This window comes from Nannospalax galili, unplaced genomic scaffold (assembly GCF_000622305.1).
Source record: "Nannospalax galili isolate Female #2095 unplaced genomic scaffold, S.galili_v1.0 scaffold957, whole genome shotgun sequence".
Lineage (NCBI taxonomy): Eukaryota > Metazoa > Chordata > Mammalia > Rodentia > Spalacidae > Nannospalax > Nannospalax galili.
In genome coordinates this window covers 1,122,053-1,141,918 of record NW_008340047.1, presented here as the reverse complement: position 1 = coordinate 1,141,918, position 19,866 = coordinate 1,122,053, and the positions used below count along the sequence as shown (strand labels likewise).

The 19,866-nt window shown below is 41.5% G+C and overlaps 1 protein-coding gene across 5 annotated transcripts in view; it reads right to left on the bottom strand.

Moving 5' to 3' along the window:
- The window catches only part of Fam192a (family with sequence similarity 192 member A), a 39,116-nt gene that overhangs the window by 18,228 nt on the left and 1,022 nt on the right, over nucleotides 1-19,866 (bottom strand). For 4 of the 5 annotated variants that reach the window (XM_008834908.3, XM_017798629.2, XM_008834907.1 and 1 more), the window contains exons 2-6: nucleotides 8,067-8,162; nucleotides 7,169-7,304; nucleotides 6,646-6,744; nucleotides 5,921-6,042; nucleotides 1,695-1,828 (exon numbers count right to left, since the gene is read on the bottom strand). In XM_008834908.3, the coding sequence (XP_008833130.1) occupies nucleotides 1,695-1,828; nucleotides 5,921-6,042; nucleotides 6,646-6,744; nucleotides 7,169-7,295 (482 nt within the window). In that variant the 5' untranslated portion in view covers nucleotides 7,296-7,304; nucleotides 8,067-8,162. The remainder of the gene's footprint in view (nucleotides 1-1,694; nucleotides 1,829-5,920; nucleotides 6,043-6,645; nucleotides 6,745-7,168; nucleotides 7,305-8,066; nucleotides 8,163-19,866) is intronic. The other variant, XM_008834909.1, reaches the window with a different exon arrangement.

The following is a 19,866-nucleotide window of genomic DNA, read 5'->3' as shown; positions in this document are numbered from 1 at the left end:
CTAGCAATGGAAAACTTTAAATACTTAGTAATACAAAACTGTAATCAACGAGAGATGAGGGAAATGCATAGTGTTGCATGCCGCTAACTAAAAAGGCTGAAAATGAGTGAGCTAGGTATCTCATGTAGTTAATAGCAATAAAAGAATAAATTTGACAAAAGTCATGATGATCCCTTTAGAAAATATATGAAACTGGTTTTTGTTTTACATATGAGACTCAGTAGCTTCCAGATTTTCACCAGAAATCTGAATCCTCCATGGAACTTTAACAATGAAGGCTCCCACACTTCAAACTTACTGAGCCAGAATTAGTATGAGGCCTAGGAGTCTACAGTACAAACTCAAAAGTGAATCTAATTACCTACGGCAAGGAAGATCAGAAACTCCTGCCCCAAGAGACTAATCCATCACCTCGATACCAAAGCACCAGTAAATGATGTACTTTGAAAACCCAAGATGGATTCTATGCAGATCTCACCCATAAGCTTACAGAACCCTTCCTAAATATGATTTAAAGATTAATTAAGGGAGACAGCTGAAATATCCATTTGGAAACAGCAAGTGCAACCAGGAGGTAATTAACTACTCACCTGGCGAGCTTTTCTTTGGTACAGTTCAGTAAAATTGACCAAGGTCTGAGTCCCGAGAGCCACTGGACCTTGCTAGGAAGTTAACATGGGGACTTAAAAGGAAGAGTCATGGTTTGCTAAGGTCCTTCTTAGATCACTGATCCTCCTCCTGTTGTTGTACCATGATGACATTTTTACATGTGTGCAGCGTTCCTAGGAACATCTGTAGCAGATAGATGGCGTGCCAAGCTGCAAGACTACATCAATACACTCCCTTCGAAACACGTGGATGGCTGCCAATACAGCACATCGATTTTTCTAACAGACTGATCTAACCATGGTCTGGTTGGTCAAGTTGATTCAGTTACTCTGGTGCCATTTCAGGATTTGAAAAGGGAAGAACACAACAGGGAACTTATGAAACTGTGTGTAGTCCTTTCACCCCCATCCATCAAAGTGAAGCATGGCAATAGCTCTAACCTTGTCACAGCTGCCATATTCTCTCAATGCCTTTGTAGCAGCTGTTCACTCTGAGTTGTTTTCTCCCTTGCCAGACTATCAGAGCCCTGGTGTCCCATCCCATTAGCATCTTTCTAATGTGTTCCCTAACTTCCGAGGCAGGACATGCTCTGACAGGCAGAGCTGTGCTCCATGCTTCACTTTTACCTCCAGCTCCCCTCCTTCCATCACAACCTGTTTGAGGTACCTGCTGCCTCATTTGCTCCATACTCACAAAAGCTCAAATACTGAACTCCACTCCTATTACTATGTGACTCTGAACACATTTTTCAATTTCTCAAGTTCTCAGTCTTTCCATCTGTAAAAGAGGGACCACAATAATCTGTACTTTGTAGAACTGGTTGGTGAAATTAAGGGATGTTCTGAACACAATGCCTGGCATCTGACAGGCACTCAATGACGAGGCACCAGTGTGTTAGTTGAAGTAATGATTAATCTAAGGTCAAAGGCTTCAGAAGACTCCAAACCTGGCAGAGGACAGAAAGTGAGCACACCAAAGCATCGCAGAGCAGCATGCTGAATAACCATGTGTTCTGCTACCATTACAGGTGGCATTTCAGAGGACAGGGCCAGAGGGAGATTTACACTGCACGAGTACTGGCTGACCTCTTATGCTTCACAGCTCCTGCCAACAGCTTTGCCTGGGAGAACTTGTTTTTGGTTTCTATGGGTTTCACAGTCAGCTTCTTCTCTGCTTCCTTCTTATTTTCTGCAGAAATTCCAACCTTGTTGAGATTACTGTGAGTTTCAGGTTAAGGGTCAGACTAAGCAAAGTGACACAAGGCAATGGTGAATCATTATGACAACAAACACAATCCACAGGCCCCCTGGCAGAATTGAAACCTGAGGTCTTCTTGCCTTGGCCTCCCAGGTACTTGGGATTTCAGGCCGTGTGTGTGTGTGTGTGTGTGATTTGTTTCAGTATGTAGACCACTAATCTAGAACTGGAGATCCTCCCTACCTAAGCCTCCTGAGCACACCCAGCCCTGCTTATGCTTTTGAAAACGGTCTTGGGGTTCTTGTGTTATGTTTGCAGTGTTCCTCATTAAAATAATCTTAAGCCAGGATGAAGCTCTGATGGTGTTGCACCAGCAGGACAGAAGTTGGTCCTCATGGTCTGGGATTAAATGCCTCAGACAGTCATGATCACATTCTACAAAATCTGATTTTACCCTTGGTTGGGGGACATGTATATTTTAAAGAAAGCTATTTTTCCCTCATTTCCTTTATATTCCTTAAGGTCTTTGTTTTCCAGCTAGCAAAATGGCTCAGTGGGTAAAGGCACTTGCTACCAAGCCTAACCACTGAGTTTGATTCCCCCAGAACCCTCAGGTCAGGAAGAAAGGGGAAGTTGTCCGATGACCTCTACATGTGCCATGGCACACATATACATGAATGAGTACACACATACATGCTGGACCTGGTGGTGCAGGCCTATAGCTCAACTACCTGGGAGGTCAAGGTGGGAGGATTTTAGGTTTCAGTTCTACTCTGGGCTAGACAGGGAATTCAGGCCAGGCTTGGTAACCCTGCCTCACAACAAAAGCTGAAAGGCTGAGAATATAGCTCAGTGGTAGAGATTACCAACCATATGTGAGGCTCTAGGTTCAACCCCAGTACCATAAAAAAGGAAGAAAAAAACCAAAACTAAACAGAGCAGTTTTTGCACTGTTTTCACTGCTAGCTCACAATGTCTGTCACTTGCATTTTTCTCCACTAGTACCTTGGCTCCTTCCATTTTACGCTCTTCCTTACAACTTACTAAACAGGTAAATGTTCTAACATGGTACGAATTCTTAAGATGCAGTAGTGCTGTACTGGAACAATAGTGACATCTAGTGCCCAAGAGATCTAAGCAGCAGCCAGAAGAGGGCTTGAGAGGTAAGGGATAGATGGCCTAGTTATCTAGTCTTTGAAAACTGGTCACCAGAGTGAAGGAAATTCTCTATCACTTTTCAGGAAGTAACCTCAGCTCTTATGACCAATTAACTTCAATATTTGTAGTACTTGATGAGAACTGCGTATAAGGCTCCATTTAATGCTTATGATTATCAAGGAATCATATAACATGTGCCTTATAAATGTTCATTTTGTGTGTTTTGGTTTCTTGGAAACAAGGTCTTATTACTTAGCCATGATTCTTCTGCCTCAGCCTCTCCACTGCTGGTATTACAGGTGTTATGTTACTAAATGTTCTTTTTTTTTTTTTTCGTCTTTTTGAAGCAGGGTCTCCCTGTAGCCCCACCTGTCCTGGAACTCACTATGTAGACCAAGCTGGTCTTGAACTCACAGAGATCTGCCTGCCTCTGCCTCCCAAGTGCTGGGACTACAGGCGTGTGCCACCATGCCCAGCTAAATGTTCACATTTTAAAAAAATCTTTGTGTGCATATGTGTGTCATGGCACATGTGTGAAAGCCAAAGGATAACTTGCAGGGGTCTGTTCTATCATGTGGGTCCTAGGGAAAGAACTCAAATAATCAGGATTGGTGGTAAGCATTTTTACCCACTGAGCCATCATTCCTAAATGTTCATTTCAAAAATCACATTTCTGAAACCAGGCGTGGTGGCACATGCCTTTAATTCCAGCACTTGGGAGGAAGAGGCAGGTGGATCTCTGTGAGTTTGAGGCCAGCCTGGTCTACATAGAGAGTTCCAGGTCAACTGAGGCTACAGGGAGACCCTGTCTCAAAAATGTTTTTTTTTTTTTTTAAATTACATTTCTCTGTGTGTGTGTGTGTGTGCGCGCGTGTGCACGCACACATGCGCGCATGTTGGGGGGGGTCATGCATATTCCATAGCACACATATGGAGGTCAGAAGACAACTTTTGGAAGTCTTCTCTCGTGGGTCCCAGGAATTGAGTCAGCAAGCCTGACAACCCGAGTTCAAGTCCCTGGACACAGATGGTGGAGGGAGAGAAATCTACTCCTCCAAGTTGTCCTCTAACCTCCACAAGTGCTCCCATTCCCAATTAATAAATAAATGTATTTTTTTTCATTTTATGTGTATGCGTGTATTGTCTGCACGTAGGTCAGTGAACCCGTGCCGTGCAAGGCCCGTGGAGGACAGAAGAGGCTTGTCAGATCCCCTGGAACTGGAGTTATAGACAGTTGTTAGCTGCCATGTGGGTGCTGGGATTTGAACCCAGGTCTTCTGCAAGAACAGCCAGTGTTCTTAACCGCTGAGCCATCTCTCCAGCCCAATAAATGTATTTTAAAAATAGAAAAAAGTTCCAATCTTTGACAGAGAGTGTAATATTTTTGATTCACATTCAAAATACAGATTTTTCCTCTTCAAGTCCCTCCCCCTCCAAAACACAAACAAGAGTTTCAAAGACTTCATTAGATGAGGCATTTTGTGTACATGTGTGGTGGGGGTTGTGTGTGCATGTACCCACATATGGAAGCCTGAGAAGAATACATCATACCTCTCTCTATCACTTTTTACTTTATTTCCTTGAGACAGGGTCTCTCATTGAATCTGAAGCTTGCTGTTTCAGCTAGACTGCTTGACCAGCAAGCTCCAGGGATCTGCCTGTCCCTCCTTCCACCCACCCAAAGGCATCACATGCAAAAATTTGGCCTGGCTTTTTTACATGGGTATTGGGGATTCAAATTTCAGTCTTCATGGTTGTACCCACTGAGCCATCTCCCCAGCCCCAGATAACACATTTTTAATTATACAATTTTAAATATATTTATTGCTGCTAAATACTAGATTAGTCTGAGAGGCATCAACTAGAATTCTGCTGTTTATGTAACACAAGTCATAGCTCATCTGGATTCAGAAGTTATGTTATAAAATGATTGTTATGACTGTTTTAGATTGGCACACTAGCCAATAAAATGTATCATGCCATAGAGTAAAACCGAGAGTCAGCTTCTAATCTAGAGCTAAAATAAATAAATGTCCAATCTTTCTACTTCTATCTCCACACATTTGGCTACTTGAGTATTTGGGATTAGTGTATTATACACATAAAATAAAAATAGTAAAAAAAATTTTTTTTTAAAAAGTGACTGCTGCCATAAAGCAATAGTAAGTCAAAGTCAAATATCTTTGCTGCTTTCTGAACCCACTTATGGGAACAAATTTCACAGCATGGGATTAGGGGGAAGGTATCTGATCTTGCTAAGAACAGACAAGTCAGAAGAATATGTCTCAATATGTTCCTTTAGGTTAGGGCTGAGGAGATGACAGAGTGGATAAGAACACTTTCTGAGCAAGCATTAGGACCTAAGTTCAAATCCCCAGCACACAAGTGCCATGAAAAAGCTAGTACCCAACTATGAGATGCCTGTAATCCTAGCACTGGGAGGAGAGGCAGAAACAGGTGGGTCCTAGGAGTTCACTGGTCAGCCAGCCTAGCCAAAACAGCCAGCCTCAGGTTTAATGAGAGACCCTATCTCTAGGGAATAAAGTAGCGAGTGATACATCAGGACACCAAATGATCTTCTTTGACCGTGTGTCTGCCTATGCATGCCATACACACACATGAATAAAAAAAGATCATAAACATGTCCTTTTAAACCCCAGAAGCCAATTTCTCCCCAGAGAGGCTGACTGCATTGCCCATCTATCACAGAGTCTAACCCCACAAGGAAGAATAACCCTGCTACTGATTATGAGGATCTATGCCTGATTAATCCTGAAAGATGTCAAGTCTTGATTATAATAGACTTTCACATGTAAGACACACTCTGCAAATCATGGCCACTCATTCAGAGTCTCGGGGAGATCAGTGCTGAATAAAGATTGTGCAGGCCACAAGGTCAAAGACCTCTTTCTACTGAAAAGGAAACAGAGATTTCTCTCCAAACACAAAAGGATATTCTGTATTCCTTCAGTTCTTTTAGCTCCTCTTCTCTTCGTTGCTTTTCTATTAGTTCTTGCTGTCGAGAAACTTCATCAAGAAAGTTGGTCTCATCTTCATCTAAACCTCTTACCATGTTTTCTGAGGAAATAAGTAAGGAATACTGAGCAGATTAACAGGAAGATACAGCCTTCTCTGACTTTTCTAAGTTAAAAAAATATTTATTATTTATTTATTATCATTATTATTAGTGTGTGTGTGTGTGTGTGTGTGCGCGCGCGCACACTATGGTACACATATGGAGGTCAGAGAACATCTCTTGGTAGTCAGTTCTTTCTTTCCACCATGGGATCAAACTCAGGTTGTCAGACTTGCAAGGCAAACAATTTTACCCACTAAGCCATCCAACTGGCCCCTTTTATTTTTTTAAAAAACAGGAGATTCTTCAGGGCATTAGAAGAAAGAACTGTTAAAACACTGTGGCTTTTGGATAAATAACATGGCGTAAAATCAAAGCATTTCTCCCATTACTGGATATTAGCACAGAATTAAAATAGTATCTCAAACTCTAAGCAAAAATGTTCAATGTGGTTTAGAAGGCAGAAGGCAGTTTCTTTTCCACAAACAAGCTTTTAGAGACTAGATAATCAAGACAATTCTACTGCTAGTTATAGAGTGTTGCTTGAGGCCACAGTACATCACAAGGCCCAGAGGAATTCTCAAACTGCATTTTCTGAAGCTTACTGAATTTGAACTGCTCCTCATACTCCTGCTGCTTCCTGTCCTTTTGTTCTTGTAGCCGTTCATACAGAGACCGAGGGTCATAGACCTCCTCTGGACATTCTGAAAGAAGACAGGGTCGGGGAGATACACACTTTAGACTGCTTTCTATTTTAGAATCGCAAAGAGTTGGAGAAGTAGTTAAGTCTCTGCACAGTCTGAGGGCGAGAATAACACAAAAATAACACAAAGTCTATAGCTCCCTTTGCACCTCAGACAGAAAGGGGGCAGCAGTTTTCAAAGCCAACTATTAATGCCACGTTGTTAACTGGATGAACAGCCAGCCTATTCACAAAATCTCCTGGAAGGAAGCATGATGGAGTAAAGACAAGAGCACCGTGGTTCTTCTGTGGAGACTTTACACAGGTTTCTTCACCCTTTGAGCCCCAGTTCTTAAACTCTAAGCGAGGACAATTAGCATGTACTTGGCAGGTTTTGTAAAGATTAAAGAGCATCATCGTGAGTGTCCAACTATAGGCCTACACACCTTGTGGATCTTCAGGTTTTCGAACTTTCTCCCATTCTTCTTGTCTCCTTTTGCGCCGTTCATCTAGTTCTGCCTCCGACACAAACCTCTTTTTGATGACAAGGTTACCATCATCTCCTCCATCCATAATAGAAGTCTACAGAAAAAAATTTCAAGAACTGCAATTAAAATTTCAAAGGGAAGGTTTGGGGATGTAGCTCTGTCGGCAGGGTGCTAGCCCAGTATGCCTATAATCTTAGTGCTTAAGAGGCAAAGAGGCAGGAGAATCAAAAATCTAAAGTCATCCTTGGTTACCTAGTGAGTTCTAAGTGAAACTTTCTCAATAATAACAACTCCAAAGAGAAACAAGATTTATCTGTCTAAGCAACAGACTAAAAATTTTCCTTCCAAACTTAAACTGAAAAAAAAAAGATTCTCAAATTGTTAAGTTTCTTTCTTTCTTTTGTTGTTGTTGCTTTTGTTTTGTTTTTGAGACAGGGTTTCCCTGTAGTCCCAGCTGGCCTGGACCTTGCCATGTAGACAAGGCTAACTTTGATCGCACAGAGATTCATCTGCCTCTGCCTCCCAAATACTGGGATTAAAGGCGTGCACCATCATACCTGGCAAACTGTTAAGTTTCTAAGTCACTGATGAATTATAAGATTTACAATGCTCCTAGCTTATCAGGTAGTTTTCCTTAACATCTGTATCTGAAAAGTTGGTAAGACGTTCTGGAATCATTCTTTTGACTTGGTGTTCCACAGTAAATGTCATGCTGAAGATACTTCTCTGTCCGTCTACTCTAGACAAATTGGCCTTCTGGGCGCCCCACCTGTTCCCCAGCTCTTACTCTCCTTTATTGCTGGAATGTTTGACATTACACCTGAAACTGCTATTTCACAACACTATCTTGATTTACCTTTTCTTGCGTCAAAATATATTCTGATGGTGAATCTCAGGTACTCAAGGAGCTTTAGTGGTCAGGTGCAGTCTATACAGCAGGGAGGTGACAGGCCTAGAGATATACAAAATATGAGTATAAAGAGTGAGGCTAAAGGCAGGTGGATCTCTGTGAGATCGAGGCCAGCCTGGTCTACATAGCTAGTTCCAGGCCAGTTGTAGCTACAGGGAGACCTGTCTCAAACAAACAGACAAACAAACAAACAAAGACTAGAACAAAATCTCCCAACTTCCAGCTCGACACTTTTTTCAGTATTAGCTGACTGCTAACACCTTTCCTGACCTTCCTCCCTGTGAAGTAATGGCCCTGTCTATGGCCTGATTAAGATTCTGTCTTTTACCTCTCCACAACCTCAAGATCCTGATGTAGAAGATACCCAAATCACTTTTCTACTCCTATCTGAACTCTTCTTCAGAGAAGGGGGGAGAGGGAAATAAAGATAGAAAAGGGTGTGTATTCCTTTTAAAACTCACCTGTTGGGGGCTAGAGATATAGCTCAGTGGTATAGCAAGCACTTACCTACCATATGCAAGGCCTTGGAGGGTTACAATCCCTAGCACTCCCCACCCTGCTAAAAAAACAACAAAAACCCTCCATTTCTTTTCACTTTCCTATCTTCACTTCTGAAGAACTACTGCATTGACTGTCTACTCTGACATGTTTTGTGTTATCTACAATATTACTTCCTACTGAGGAGGCCCATGCTGAACCTAATGTCTATTCCAAGATGACCTGACAATCCAAATAATAAAGTTTATTAAAAATAAGTCCATTGCCACAAAAAAGCAGCTAAGATTTACAAAGCTCTTACCATGTGCTCCATACTTTTTAATTGTATCAAATGTTTATCTACAGAGAAATATGCTCTGTACAGATTAGACTGAAGCCCAGGTTAGATCACTTATCCAAGGTATCACAGGTAGAAAATGGTACAGCTGAGAATCAAATTCACATCTGATATCAAATTTCATATTCTCAGGTGGATGCAGTAGCACAATACCTACAATCCCAATACTTAAGAGGCCGAGGCAAGAGAATAATGAGTTCAAGACCAGCCTGGGCTAAGAGCAAATTCAAGACCAGTCTGAGCTAGTGAGACCTTGTTTTTTTCCCCAGCCCTTAGGAGGCAGAGGCAGGCAGCACCCTGGAGTTCAACATCAGTCTGTGTACATAGCCAAGAGTTTGCCTAAAAAAAAAAAAAAAAGTTTTCTTTCCCACTTCATCATATTCCTCAAAACCCACTAAATCTTGGCTGAAACGAAGGCATGGCTAAGCATGGTGACCCGTATCTTTAATCCCAGCACTCAGGAGGTTAAGGCAAAAGGATCAAGGGCTGGAGACCAGTTTGGGCTACACAGTGAGAACTTGTTTCAAAAAACTAAGGGCTGGGAATGTAGCTCAGTCATACAGCACTTGCCTACCATGCACAAGGCTCTGCAGTCAAACCCCAGTGTGTAAGAGAGGCACAGAGAAAACAAGGACAGGTCCACTTCAGCTATCTTTTCCTACATCAAATTTCAGGGCTGAGAATGTTCATTCAATGTTTTTGATTACTAAAGAAAAGAAATGAAAGCTGAAAAATCAAACCCAAGCATTCAAGAGTCCTCCTATTGAAGTTTGTTTGATGTAACAATGAGAATTGTGAGAATTACTAGAAAGAAAACTAAGTCAACTGACAGAAGCTTGTTGCTCCCTCCTGGCCGACGACCCAGACACTTGATTTAGCATCACTCAATGTCTCCAGCTGGATGCTTATTACGAAAGCAGAACTACTCAGTCTCTGTGATTATGCCAAAATCCCTCAAGTTCTACACAAAAATCTCTTACGAAACAAGAGCCAAGAATTTATGAAACATCTCTGGCAGAGAAAATGTGAATTCTGCAGGCGCTAGTGAAAGGGAGAGTAAGACTGGACCTTCACCTGCCCCTTTTTTACCCACTGGCTGTAGCTCTCTCCTTTTTCACCCTGTATTAGCTGTATAGTTTCCTCCCCACACCCTATTTTCTCGTAAATCACAGCGGGATAGGTCCTTACAGACTAGCTACAGACCTGGCATCTGAATCCACCATACACACTCAGAAGAGAATTAGCCAACTCAAATTATAGGCCTTTAAGATTTTAGACCTTCCAGGGAGTCAACTCCCTTTTAGTCTGACAGTTCTTTCTTTGAAATCTCTTTTCCTATGAACTCTACACATAAATTTAATCCACTGGGATGATAAAAAGCCAAACCTTTTTCAACATGACAATGTTTCAATTATCTAAAGGCAACTCCCACTCTCTACTTGCTGTTTTTCCTTAGGCAAACATCCCTAGTTATTTTAATCTTACAAAATGAAATTTGTTTCAAAGTAGTAAACTTGCTTGGTGTGGTGGCACATGCCTGCCTGCAATCTCAGTAGTTGGGACGTAGATGCAGGAGAAAAGAGTGCAAGGGCATCATTAGGGAGTTCAAGGCCAGCCTGGGATACCTGATACATGCCTCAAAAAACAGGCCAGCAAGGTAGCTCAGCAGGTAAAAATGTCTGCTGCCAAGACTGACAACTACAGTACAATCCCTAGAACTCGCATGGTGGAAGGAGAGAACTGACTCCTCAAGCTGTCCTCTGACCTCCAAGCACACGCACACTTGTACTGGAAAGATGGCTCAGCAGTCAAGAACGCTAACTGCCCTTGCAGAAGACCCGAGTTTAAATCAAAGCACCCTGGGGCTGGAGAGATGGCTCAGCGGTTAAGAACACTGGTTGTTCTTGCAGAAGACCCAGGTTTGAATCCCAGCACCCACATGGCAGCTAACAACTGTCTGTAACTCCAGTCCCAGCCTCTTCTGACCTCCAAGGGCATTGCTGGACATGGGTGCACTTACTTACACGCGGGCAATACACACATACACATAAAATAAAAAGTTAAAAAAAATTCAAATCCCAGCACCCATATGGCAGCTAACAACTGTCCAAAACTCCAGTTCAAGGGATCTGACAGCTTTTTCTGTCCTCTGAGGGCATTGCACAACACGGATGCTGTCCTGGTTTGTTCTTTATTGCTGTGACAAAACACTCTGACCACTACCAACTTGGGGAGGAAAGGGTTTATTTAGCTTACATGGTTCATCAGGGAGCCCAAGGTAGGAGCTGGGCCGGTGGCCAACGACCCGCAAAGAGAGGGAGAGACCCCCGCACTCCCCTGGCCCCTGTTCAACTTGCTTTCTTAAACAACACAGGCCCACCTGCCTAGGGGTGGCACCGCACAGTGGGCCTCCCACATCAAGAAGATGCCCCTCAGACATGGCCACAGGCCAGTCCAATCGAGGAAATTCCCCAATTGAGGCTCCCTCAACCCAAGTGTGTCAAGTTGACACTAAAGCTATCCAGCACAGATGCACTTGCCTACGTGCAGGTAATAAACGTATGCATGCATTAAAAAATAATAATAATAGTGATGAAAGAGTAGCCAAACTCTTGAGTACTCTGTGTAATATTCAGAAAATTTCTTCTCCAGAAATATTAAGGTCATTTAAGGATTCAAACCTTTCACTGACAATATAGCTACCTAGGCTGGGCATGGAGGCTCGTACCTACGTTCCCTGCACTAGGGAGGGTGAGGCAGGAAGCTCACGAGTTCCAAGCCAGCTTGGGTTACGCGAGACTCTGTCTCTAAATAAATAAATTAAATAAATAATACTGCCAGGCAAGGCAGCTTAATTTTAGACATTTTTCGATATAACGCCTGTAGTTCCAGGTACTCTGGAGGCTGAGGTAGGAGGATCGCTTGAGTCCAGGAGTTCTGGGCTGTAGCATGCTGTGCCAATCGGGTGTCCACACTAAGTTCGGAATCAATATGGTGACCTCCCTGGAGCCGGGGACCACCAGGTTGCCTAAGGAGGGGTGAACCAGCCTAGGTTGGAAACAGAACAGGTCAAAACTTCTGTGCTGATCAGTAGTGGGATCGTGCCTGTGAATAGCCACTGCACTCCAGCCTGGGAAATATAACAAGATCCCGTACTCAGGATTTCAACCATCCTACAGCAAGTACCTTCTGTGTGGTTTCCTTATTAAGAGGGAGTACAGGCAATGATAAAGATTATGGACTCTGTCTGAAATAGTTCAAAACCTGTTTCTGCCAGGGAAAGAACACTGGTATGACACTGGGCCAGTCATTTAACTCTTCCAAGCCTTGATGTCCTTATCCCCAGATTACTCTTACTAAGGGTGATCAAGATAAGAGTACACAACATAAAGCCTTTGTGTGGGAAGTTAATTCATGCAGAACACTTGGCACAGTATTTGGAACATTTCAAAATACTTTCAAAGGTTTCTCATTACTATAAAGAACTACGCTAATCTCTGAACAAGGTATAGGAATGAGAGCAATACTGTCTGCATTCAAATGGGGAGAGATCAATCAGATCATAAACAAATATGACACTTTAAGTGGGAGAGAACACAAGCTGAAAAATTATAAAACACATACTTGACTTCAATAAAAATAACTACTAAATCATATATATATGCAATTCTCTACATACATAAGTTGGTAATTCTACATTTTCCCTCTATTTTGCTGTTTTATTAGTTCAATTTAAATAAACTGAGCATTGAGCTGAATTCTATTTGTTCATCACTGTACTAGATTTCATGGAATGCACACTTAGAGCTCTTACACTACTTAGACTGGACAATGCTGTATGAATCACCACAGTGAACAGCGCAGGCATAATGCTGTACTGCAGGACACCAATATGGATGGACCTGCTTCCTAGGCTCAACCTTGGACCTAGATTCCTCCCAACCCTTTCTTTAAAAACATTTATTTTTATTTTTATGTGTGTTTTCCTGCATATATGTATATGCACCATGTATGAGCCTGGTGCCTGTGGAGAACAGAAGAAGGCATCAGATCCCCTGGAACTGGAGTTACAGGGTATTGTGAGCCACCACATGAGTGCTGAAAACTAGACCCGGGTCCTCTGCAAGAGCAGGAAGTACCGAGCCATCTTTCTAGCCTCTCCTATTCCTTCTTGATACTATTAGGTTACAGGGTTTGAAAATGAAACAAGATATTCCTGATAGAGGGAACAGCCTGGGCAAAACCATTCAGAGGTAAGATGGCTGTGAGCAGTGCTGTGTGGCTTGCAAGCACCGTGCATGGAGAGGTTATTGCAAATAGAATTGGAAAGATGGGGGAAAGTGAGACAGTTGAGTGGATCACACCAGTGAACATGGTCTTTACTCTGAAACAAGTGCTGACATTTGATTTTCATATTGGTGTGTGGGGGTTGGGGGTGGATGATACCGGCATGCCAAGTAGGACATTACTTTTTAGAAGACTGTTAGGCTGACAATGGGAAGAATGAACTGAAAGGAGGGTAGAATGGAACTGACCCTGTGCAAACTTCTATTCAGACTCAGATTGAAGATCTCCACCTTCAAGAGCTTCCCATGTCCTCCTAGAGTAGTCAACTTATTTCCTTCCTGTGTTCCTGTTACAATTCATTCAAAATGTTGTATAAGCCAGGCACCCCAACACTAGGGAGGCAGAAGGCAAATCTCTTGAGGCCAGCCTACTTTACACAGTGAGTTCCAGGTCAGCTGGGGCTACAGGGAGACCCTGTCTCAAAAACAAACAAACAAACAATAAAACCCAACCAAACAAAAATGTCATTTAGCACTAGCTAAAGGTACTTTGTCATTTCTGAATGTTCTGACAGCTCTTTATTCACACTGCTTATTTGCACAATGTCTGGCCTATTTTAGGTGCATAAATATTTACTGACGAAACCAACCACTAGGAAGATTTAAAGATTTTTGAGGCAGGAGAAAGCATTCAATGAACACCCCAAAGATTGTCCAATGTTAAGTTAGGAAATGGTGGCCATTACACAGGGATTTGCTGCAGCTTCAATGTCCTATAGGAAATTCTATTCAAACACAAGCCAATTTTGTGCAACAGTAAACAAAGAATCAAAACTGAAGTGATTTTACTATGTTATGTAAACGAAGTCATCTTTCTTGGAGTGTTAGAGATAGCTCAGCGGTTTAGAGCACTAGCTGCTCCTGCAGAGGACCTGGGTTCAGTTCCCAGCATCTACATGGCAGCTAACCACCATCCATAACTCCATCTGACACCCTCTTCCCTAGGCATTGCACAACACAGGTGCACTTAAATACATGCAGGCAATACATTTATACACATAAAAGTAATAAAATAAAAATACATTTATACACATAAAAATAATAAAATAAAAAGTAAATATAAAAAAATACTTGTACTGAGAAATAGGTGCTTTCTTCAGAGTCCAACACTCACCAGCCTGTACAATGTAGAAGTGGCCAGTGCCTGAAATTTATTGACCTTCTTCTGGAACTAGAGAAGCTAGAAATTTAAATTAACTCCTAAATTCCTAATGCTTAATCAAATTTTCACAAGTCTGTACTTTTCCCCTTTTGTTTGCTAAAATAATTAAAAAATTAAAAAAAGCAAAGAAACAGCCAGGTTATGGGGATATATCAAAAGCAACAAAGGAATACAGAGGCCTTACAGTAGGAAGGCTTATTTTATCCTTCCTGTGTCCATTTTTGAAAGACTAAGTAAGGTCAACTTCCCTTTACTTCCCTGGCTTTTTTTTTTCAAGGTAACTCAAGTTTAATCATCAAACCATATACTCTTTTTTTCAATACAATGATTGAATCCAGGACTTCTTACAAGATAGACAATGCATTATCACTTAACACACGCAAACCAATATTATTTTTAAGTTTATTTTTTTATTTCTGATCTTTCTGAGACAGGGTCTCCCTGTAGCCCCAGCTGTCCTGGAACTCACTATGTAGACCAGGCTGGCCTTGAACTCACAGAGATCTGCCTGCCTCTGCCTCCCGAGTGCTGGGATTAAAGGTGTGTGCCACCACGCCCGGCTTTATTTTTAATTTATGTGTATGAGTGTTTTGCCTGCATGTATGTATGTGCATCATGTGTGTGTCTGGTTCCTGATGGTACTGGATCCTTTAGAACTGGAACTAGAGTTACAGACAGTTGTTAGCCACCATGTGGGTGTTGGGAATGGAAACCAAGTCCTCTGCAAGAGATGCCAAGTACCCCTAACTGCTTGCTGAGCTATGTCTCGAGTCCCCCAACATTATTTTTAAAAGGAATATTCAACATGCTTCAAATATGGATTCTGTACAAAACCAAAACTATACCCCAAATCACTTTGTCTAAATTTAAAAATGTCAAACTGACACACATAAAGAACATGGGGCCAGTAGTTGTGACATATGCCTGTAGTCCTAGTACTTAGGAGGGTCGAAAGTGTGAGGTCAACCTGGGCTATTACACATTGAGATTCTATATCGAACTATGGCTTACAAATTTGACAGCCAAGAAAACAAAGATTTTATACCTCAAGGCAAGGTAACTGATAAACACTGTACTACTGTGTTTCTCTTGAAGACTATATTTCATTTCCAGACTGGGGAGACAAAATAAGCTGTGTCTTACATAGCATATTCTACAAGTTTTAAAATACAAAACTTGCCAGGCATGGTGGCACACGCCTGTAGTCCCAGCACTTGGGAGGCAGAGGCAGGCAGATCTCTGTGAGTTCAAGGCCAGCCTGGTCTACATAGTGAGTTCCAGGACAGCTGGGGATACAGGGAGACCCGGCTTCAAAAAAAAAAAAAAAAAAAAAACAAAATTGAAAAATTATTCCACTTAACTAGTGCCATGATGCAAGTTAATCAGATCAGTTTTCCCATGGAATTGAATTTTATGATGTCAAAATACTTGTGTTTACATCACACTGGCCACCATACCCTTCTAATTCTAAAATTAGATCCTACATGTAAAAGTACACTAAGGGAATCAGATTTCTTTTTTTTTTAATTTTTTGTCTTTTTTTTTTAAATTTTATTATTTTTATTTTATGTGTATGCGTGTATTGCCTGCATGTAGGTAAGTGCACCCGTGTCGTGCAATGCCCGTGGAGGTCAGAAGAGGCTTCGGATCCCCTGGGACTGGAGTTACAGTCAGCTGTTAGCTGCCATGTGGGTGCTGGGAGTCAAACCCAGGTCTTCTGCAAGAACAACCAGTATCCTTAACCACTGAGTCACGTCTCCAGTCCCTGAGAAACAGATTTCTATGTTGTAAGGCTGCACTTAAGGTAGCAAAAATGGGCCAATTCATTTTTGTCAGTAAATATATGGCTTATTGCTTTCCAATGTTTTAATTCTAATTTTGGGGGATTAAAATTTTTCATTTTATGTGTACGAGTATTTTGCTTGAATATATCTAGGTATACCAGATGCAGGCAATGCCTATGGAGGTCAGAAGAGGGTGTTGGATCCCCTGGAACTGGAGTTACAGAGGACTGTTAGCCACCTTGCGATTGCAGGAAACCGAACCTGGGTTCTCTGCAAGAGCAGTTAGTGCTCTTAACTGCTGATCCATCTCTCCAGCCCCTTTAATGTGTAAGTTATCCTGTACTTCAACACAAAGAAGGGAGATGAAGAGATGGTTCAGTGGTTAAGAGCATTTGCTGCAAAATCATGAGGACCAGAGTTTGTATTGCAGTATCCACATAACAAGCCACATATTGGGCACACTTCTGTAACCACAGCTCAGAGGAGGTAGAGATAGGAGGATCACTGGAACTTCCACCTAGCTTAGTCCCAGGATCAGGAAGAGACCCTGCCTCAAAGGAATCAGTGGAGAATGAAAGAGAATACCCTACACCCTCTTTTGGTCTTCATGTGCTTGACAGGCATGTGTGCACTCCTACACCCCCCCACCCCCCACCCCAAATAACTAGATCTTAAAAAAAAAAAGATGGTAACTAAGAGCAGGTTACCTACTGGCTAGCCCAACTAAACAACAACCACCAAAAAACATTTTCTGGCCAGAAAACACTTCCACCAAGCAACAGAAATTTAGACCCAGCCAACTTTTGCTATACTATAAAACTTCTTCAGAGAATAACAATTACTTTTAAAAAATTGGTAGCATTTATTACCAGATAAAGCAATTAGCAGGCAAAATAAAATTAATCTTCTACCACTTAAGTTTATTTAATATACTACAGTAGCAAAGGAGACGTGATGAATCTCAACTGAGATTACAGCCTAAGTAATTGAATCTGTTTATTATAAAGAGCAATTTGTAGTAACTTTTGAGGCATCAAAGAAACATACACAGTTATATGTCAAATAACGTGTGTGCGTACGTGTATGCGTGCGCACAAATCTTTCCACAGCACAAGGTGGCATTCTCACATGCATTTATTTCATCTCTTTACACTAAAGGAAAGAGAACTAATTTAAACATTCACTCCTTAAGTGAGTCTTTAGCTCCCCACTTCACACATACCTCTTAGAACATAAACAATTCCCTAACTGTGATTCTAATTTTAAGTGTATTTTGCTACACATTGTGACAAGTGAATGGAGGCCAATTACTTCATCTGGAACTCACAGAAAGAAAAACAACAATTTTTTTGGTAGTGTGCTCCCCAGCCCCATCCCCAGAAAGCTAGAGGGAAGACCTAACCATATCAAAACTTTTCAGTACTGGGTATTAAAAATGGTGCCTCTCTTAAGAAAATGTCAAGGGTTTCTCTGATTCTAAACTATTTTGCCATCTGTGCTCCTCTGGAACCCAACCCATGTGCCAGAACCTACTCTATCTCCTGCACACCCATCTGTCTATAACTCCACTCTAAGATCAAAAATGGCCTTGCGTTATAGTAGTGACAAAAGGCTATTAGTTTCTTTCTTTTCTATTTTTGAAGCAAATCTCTTCAAGGCATAGTACTAGGTACTAACTGGAACTTACAGTCAATGAGACAATTTAAGGAATGTGGCATATGAGCAATGTAAGGAGATGCAGGACACAGTTAATACTGTAAGAGGACTGGAAGCTAAGAACTAAGTTCATTTAAGGAAGACTAGAATAAAGCATCAGGGAAGTTAATTCTGATCAGTGCTGGGACACTGAATAGAGAAATTATTAGAAAGTTTATGTAGAAAAATCATCCTCCACTTAAGTGTAGACAATCAAAACTTCTACTTTTTTTATGCTTTGAAGAATTATTTAAAAAAAATTTTAATTTAATAACCACATGATTAGAAGAAGCATTTCATAACAGCCTTAATGTAGTCAGTAACACACTCCAGAGCATGGATACATCTCTTTCAAAAGTGGCTGTAAATTTTTAGGTTCACAGTTGAATTAATACCATTATACAATATTGAACTCAGTATAAACACTGTAAGATATAAAACTGAATGTGTTTTAACCCTTTAAAGAAGATCTCCATTTCACTTTAAAATATGCTAAAACTTTCACATTTTAAAATCACAATCAAGGAGTGAGGGGGCTTTCACTTCTGGAGAAAAATAGCCGAAGTATTGATACCAATCTTTCACTTCTATGCCTAAAAGGCGGGAAATAAAAAAATAATAATACAGCTGGGGAGATGGCTCAGAGGGTAAAGTACTTGCCCAAGTACAAGCATGAAAACATGGGTGTGACTCTCCAGAACCCACATAAAGGCATACACATACAGCTCACATCTGCAATCCTAGTGCTCCTGCAGGGGAGATGAGAGGCAGACAGAGGAGAATTCCTGAAAGTTTGTGGGCCAGATAGCCTAACACACGCAGCAGTTAACTAGAAATCCTGCCTCAAACAAGGTGGAAGTCTGGGGCTGGAGAGATGGCTCAGTGGTTAAAAGCTTATTGCTCTTCCAGAGAACCCAAGTTGGTTCCCAGCACTCATATTAGGCAGCTCACAAGTGCCTGCAACTCCAGGTCCTGAGGAGTCAACGCCCTCTTCTGGCCTCCGCAGGTACCTGTACATAATGCACACACACAGACACATACAAACTTAAATAAAATTAAATAAATATTTAAGTAGGGACTGGAGAGATGGCTCGGTGGTTAGGGGCACTTGCTGTTCTTCCAGAGGACCCTGGATTCAGTTCCCAGAACCCACATCAGGTGGCTTACAACTGACTATAAACTCCAGCTCAAGGGGATTCAACACCTCTGGCCTCTTCAGGCACCTGCATGCACGTGGTTCACATAAAAACACATGCACACACACACATACACATAAGAATAAACAAGTATTAAAATTTCTCTAGTACAGTAAAACTGATCATATTAAAAATGAAGACAAGTTATGTCAAATAGGTGAACACACTGAAAATGCTTAATCTTGCCACCCCAAAGGCGTATTACACTGCTGTCAAGCCTACAATTGAATCATGCTATTAAATTACTTCACTGACCAGATATGGGTGGTTTTCAATTTCTGAAGCAGAAGCTTGACTCTAGCCAAACATCAAGATCCTTGGATTGTCAAAGTGAAAACTGACAACTGGGCAAATGGTCTTCACAGAATGCTTCCTTTTGGAAAACGAGGAAGGGTTTGCTCCTAAAGGCATTAGGATTTCAACTGAGGAAGAAAACTGGGCATCCTACTTTCAGACCCTTACACTCTTCATAGGTCATCTCAGGCTTTAATTGGAATACCTAAGCTGCTTTATTTCAATTCAGTTCCCTTTATCAAAGTCTACAGATTCAAAGATTTCAAACCAGTGCCTGCCAAACAATTAATTGTGTTTGTTTTGCTTTGTTTTGTTTTTTCTTTTTTCTGAGACGCTTGCTATTAGGCCAGGCTGGCCTCCAACGGTCGATCCTCCTGCCTTAGCCTTTGGAGTCCTGGAATTACAGGCACAAGTTACCATGCTTAACTCCACCA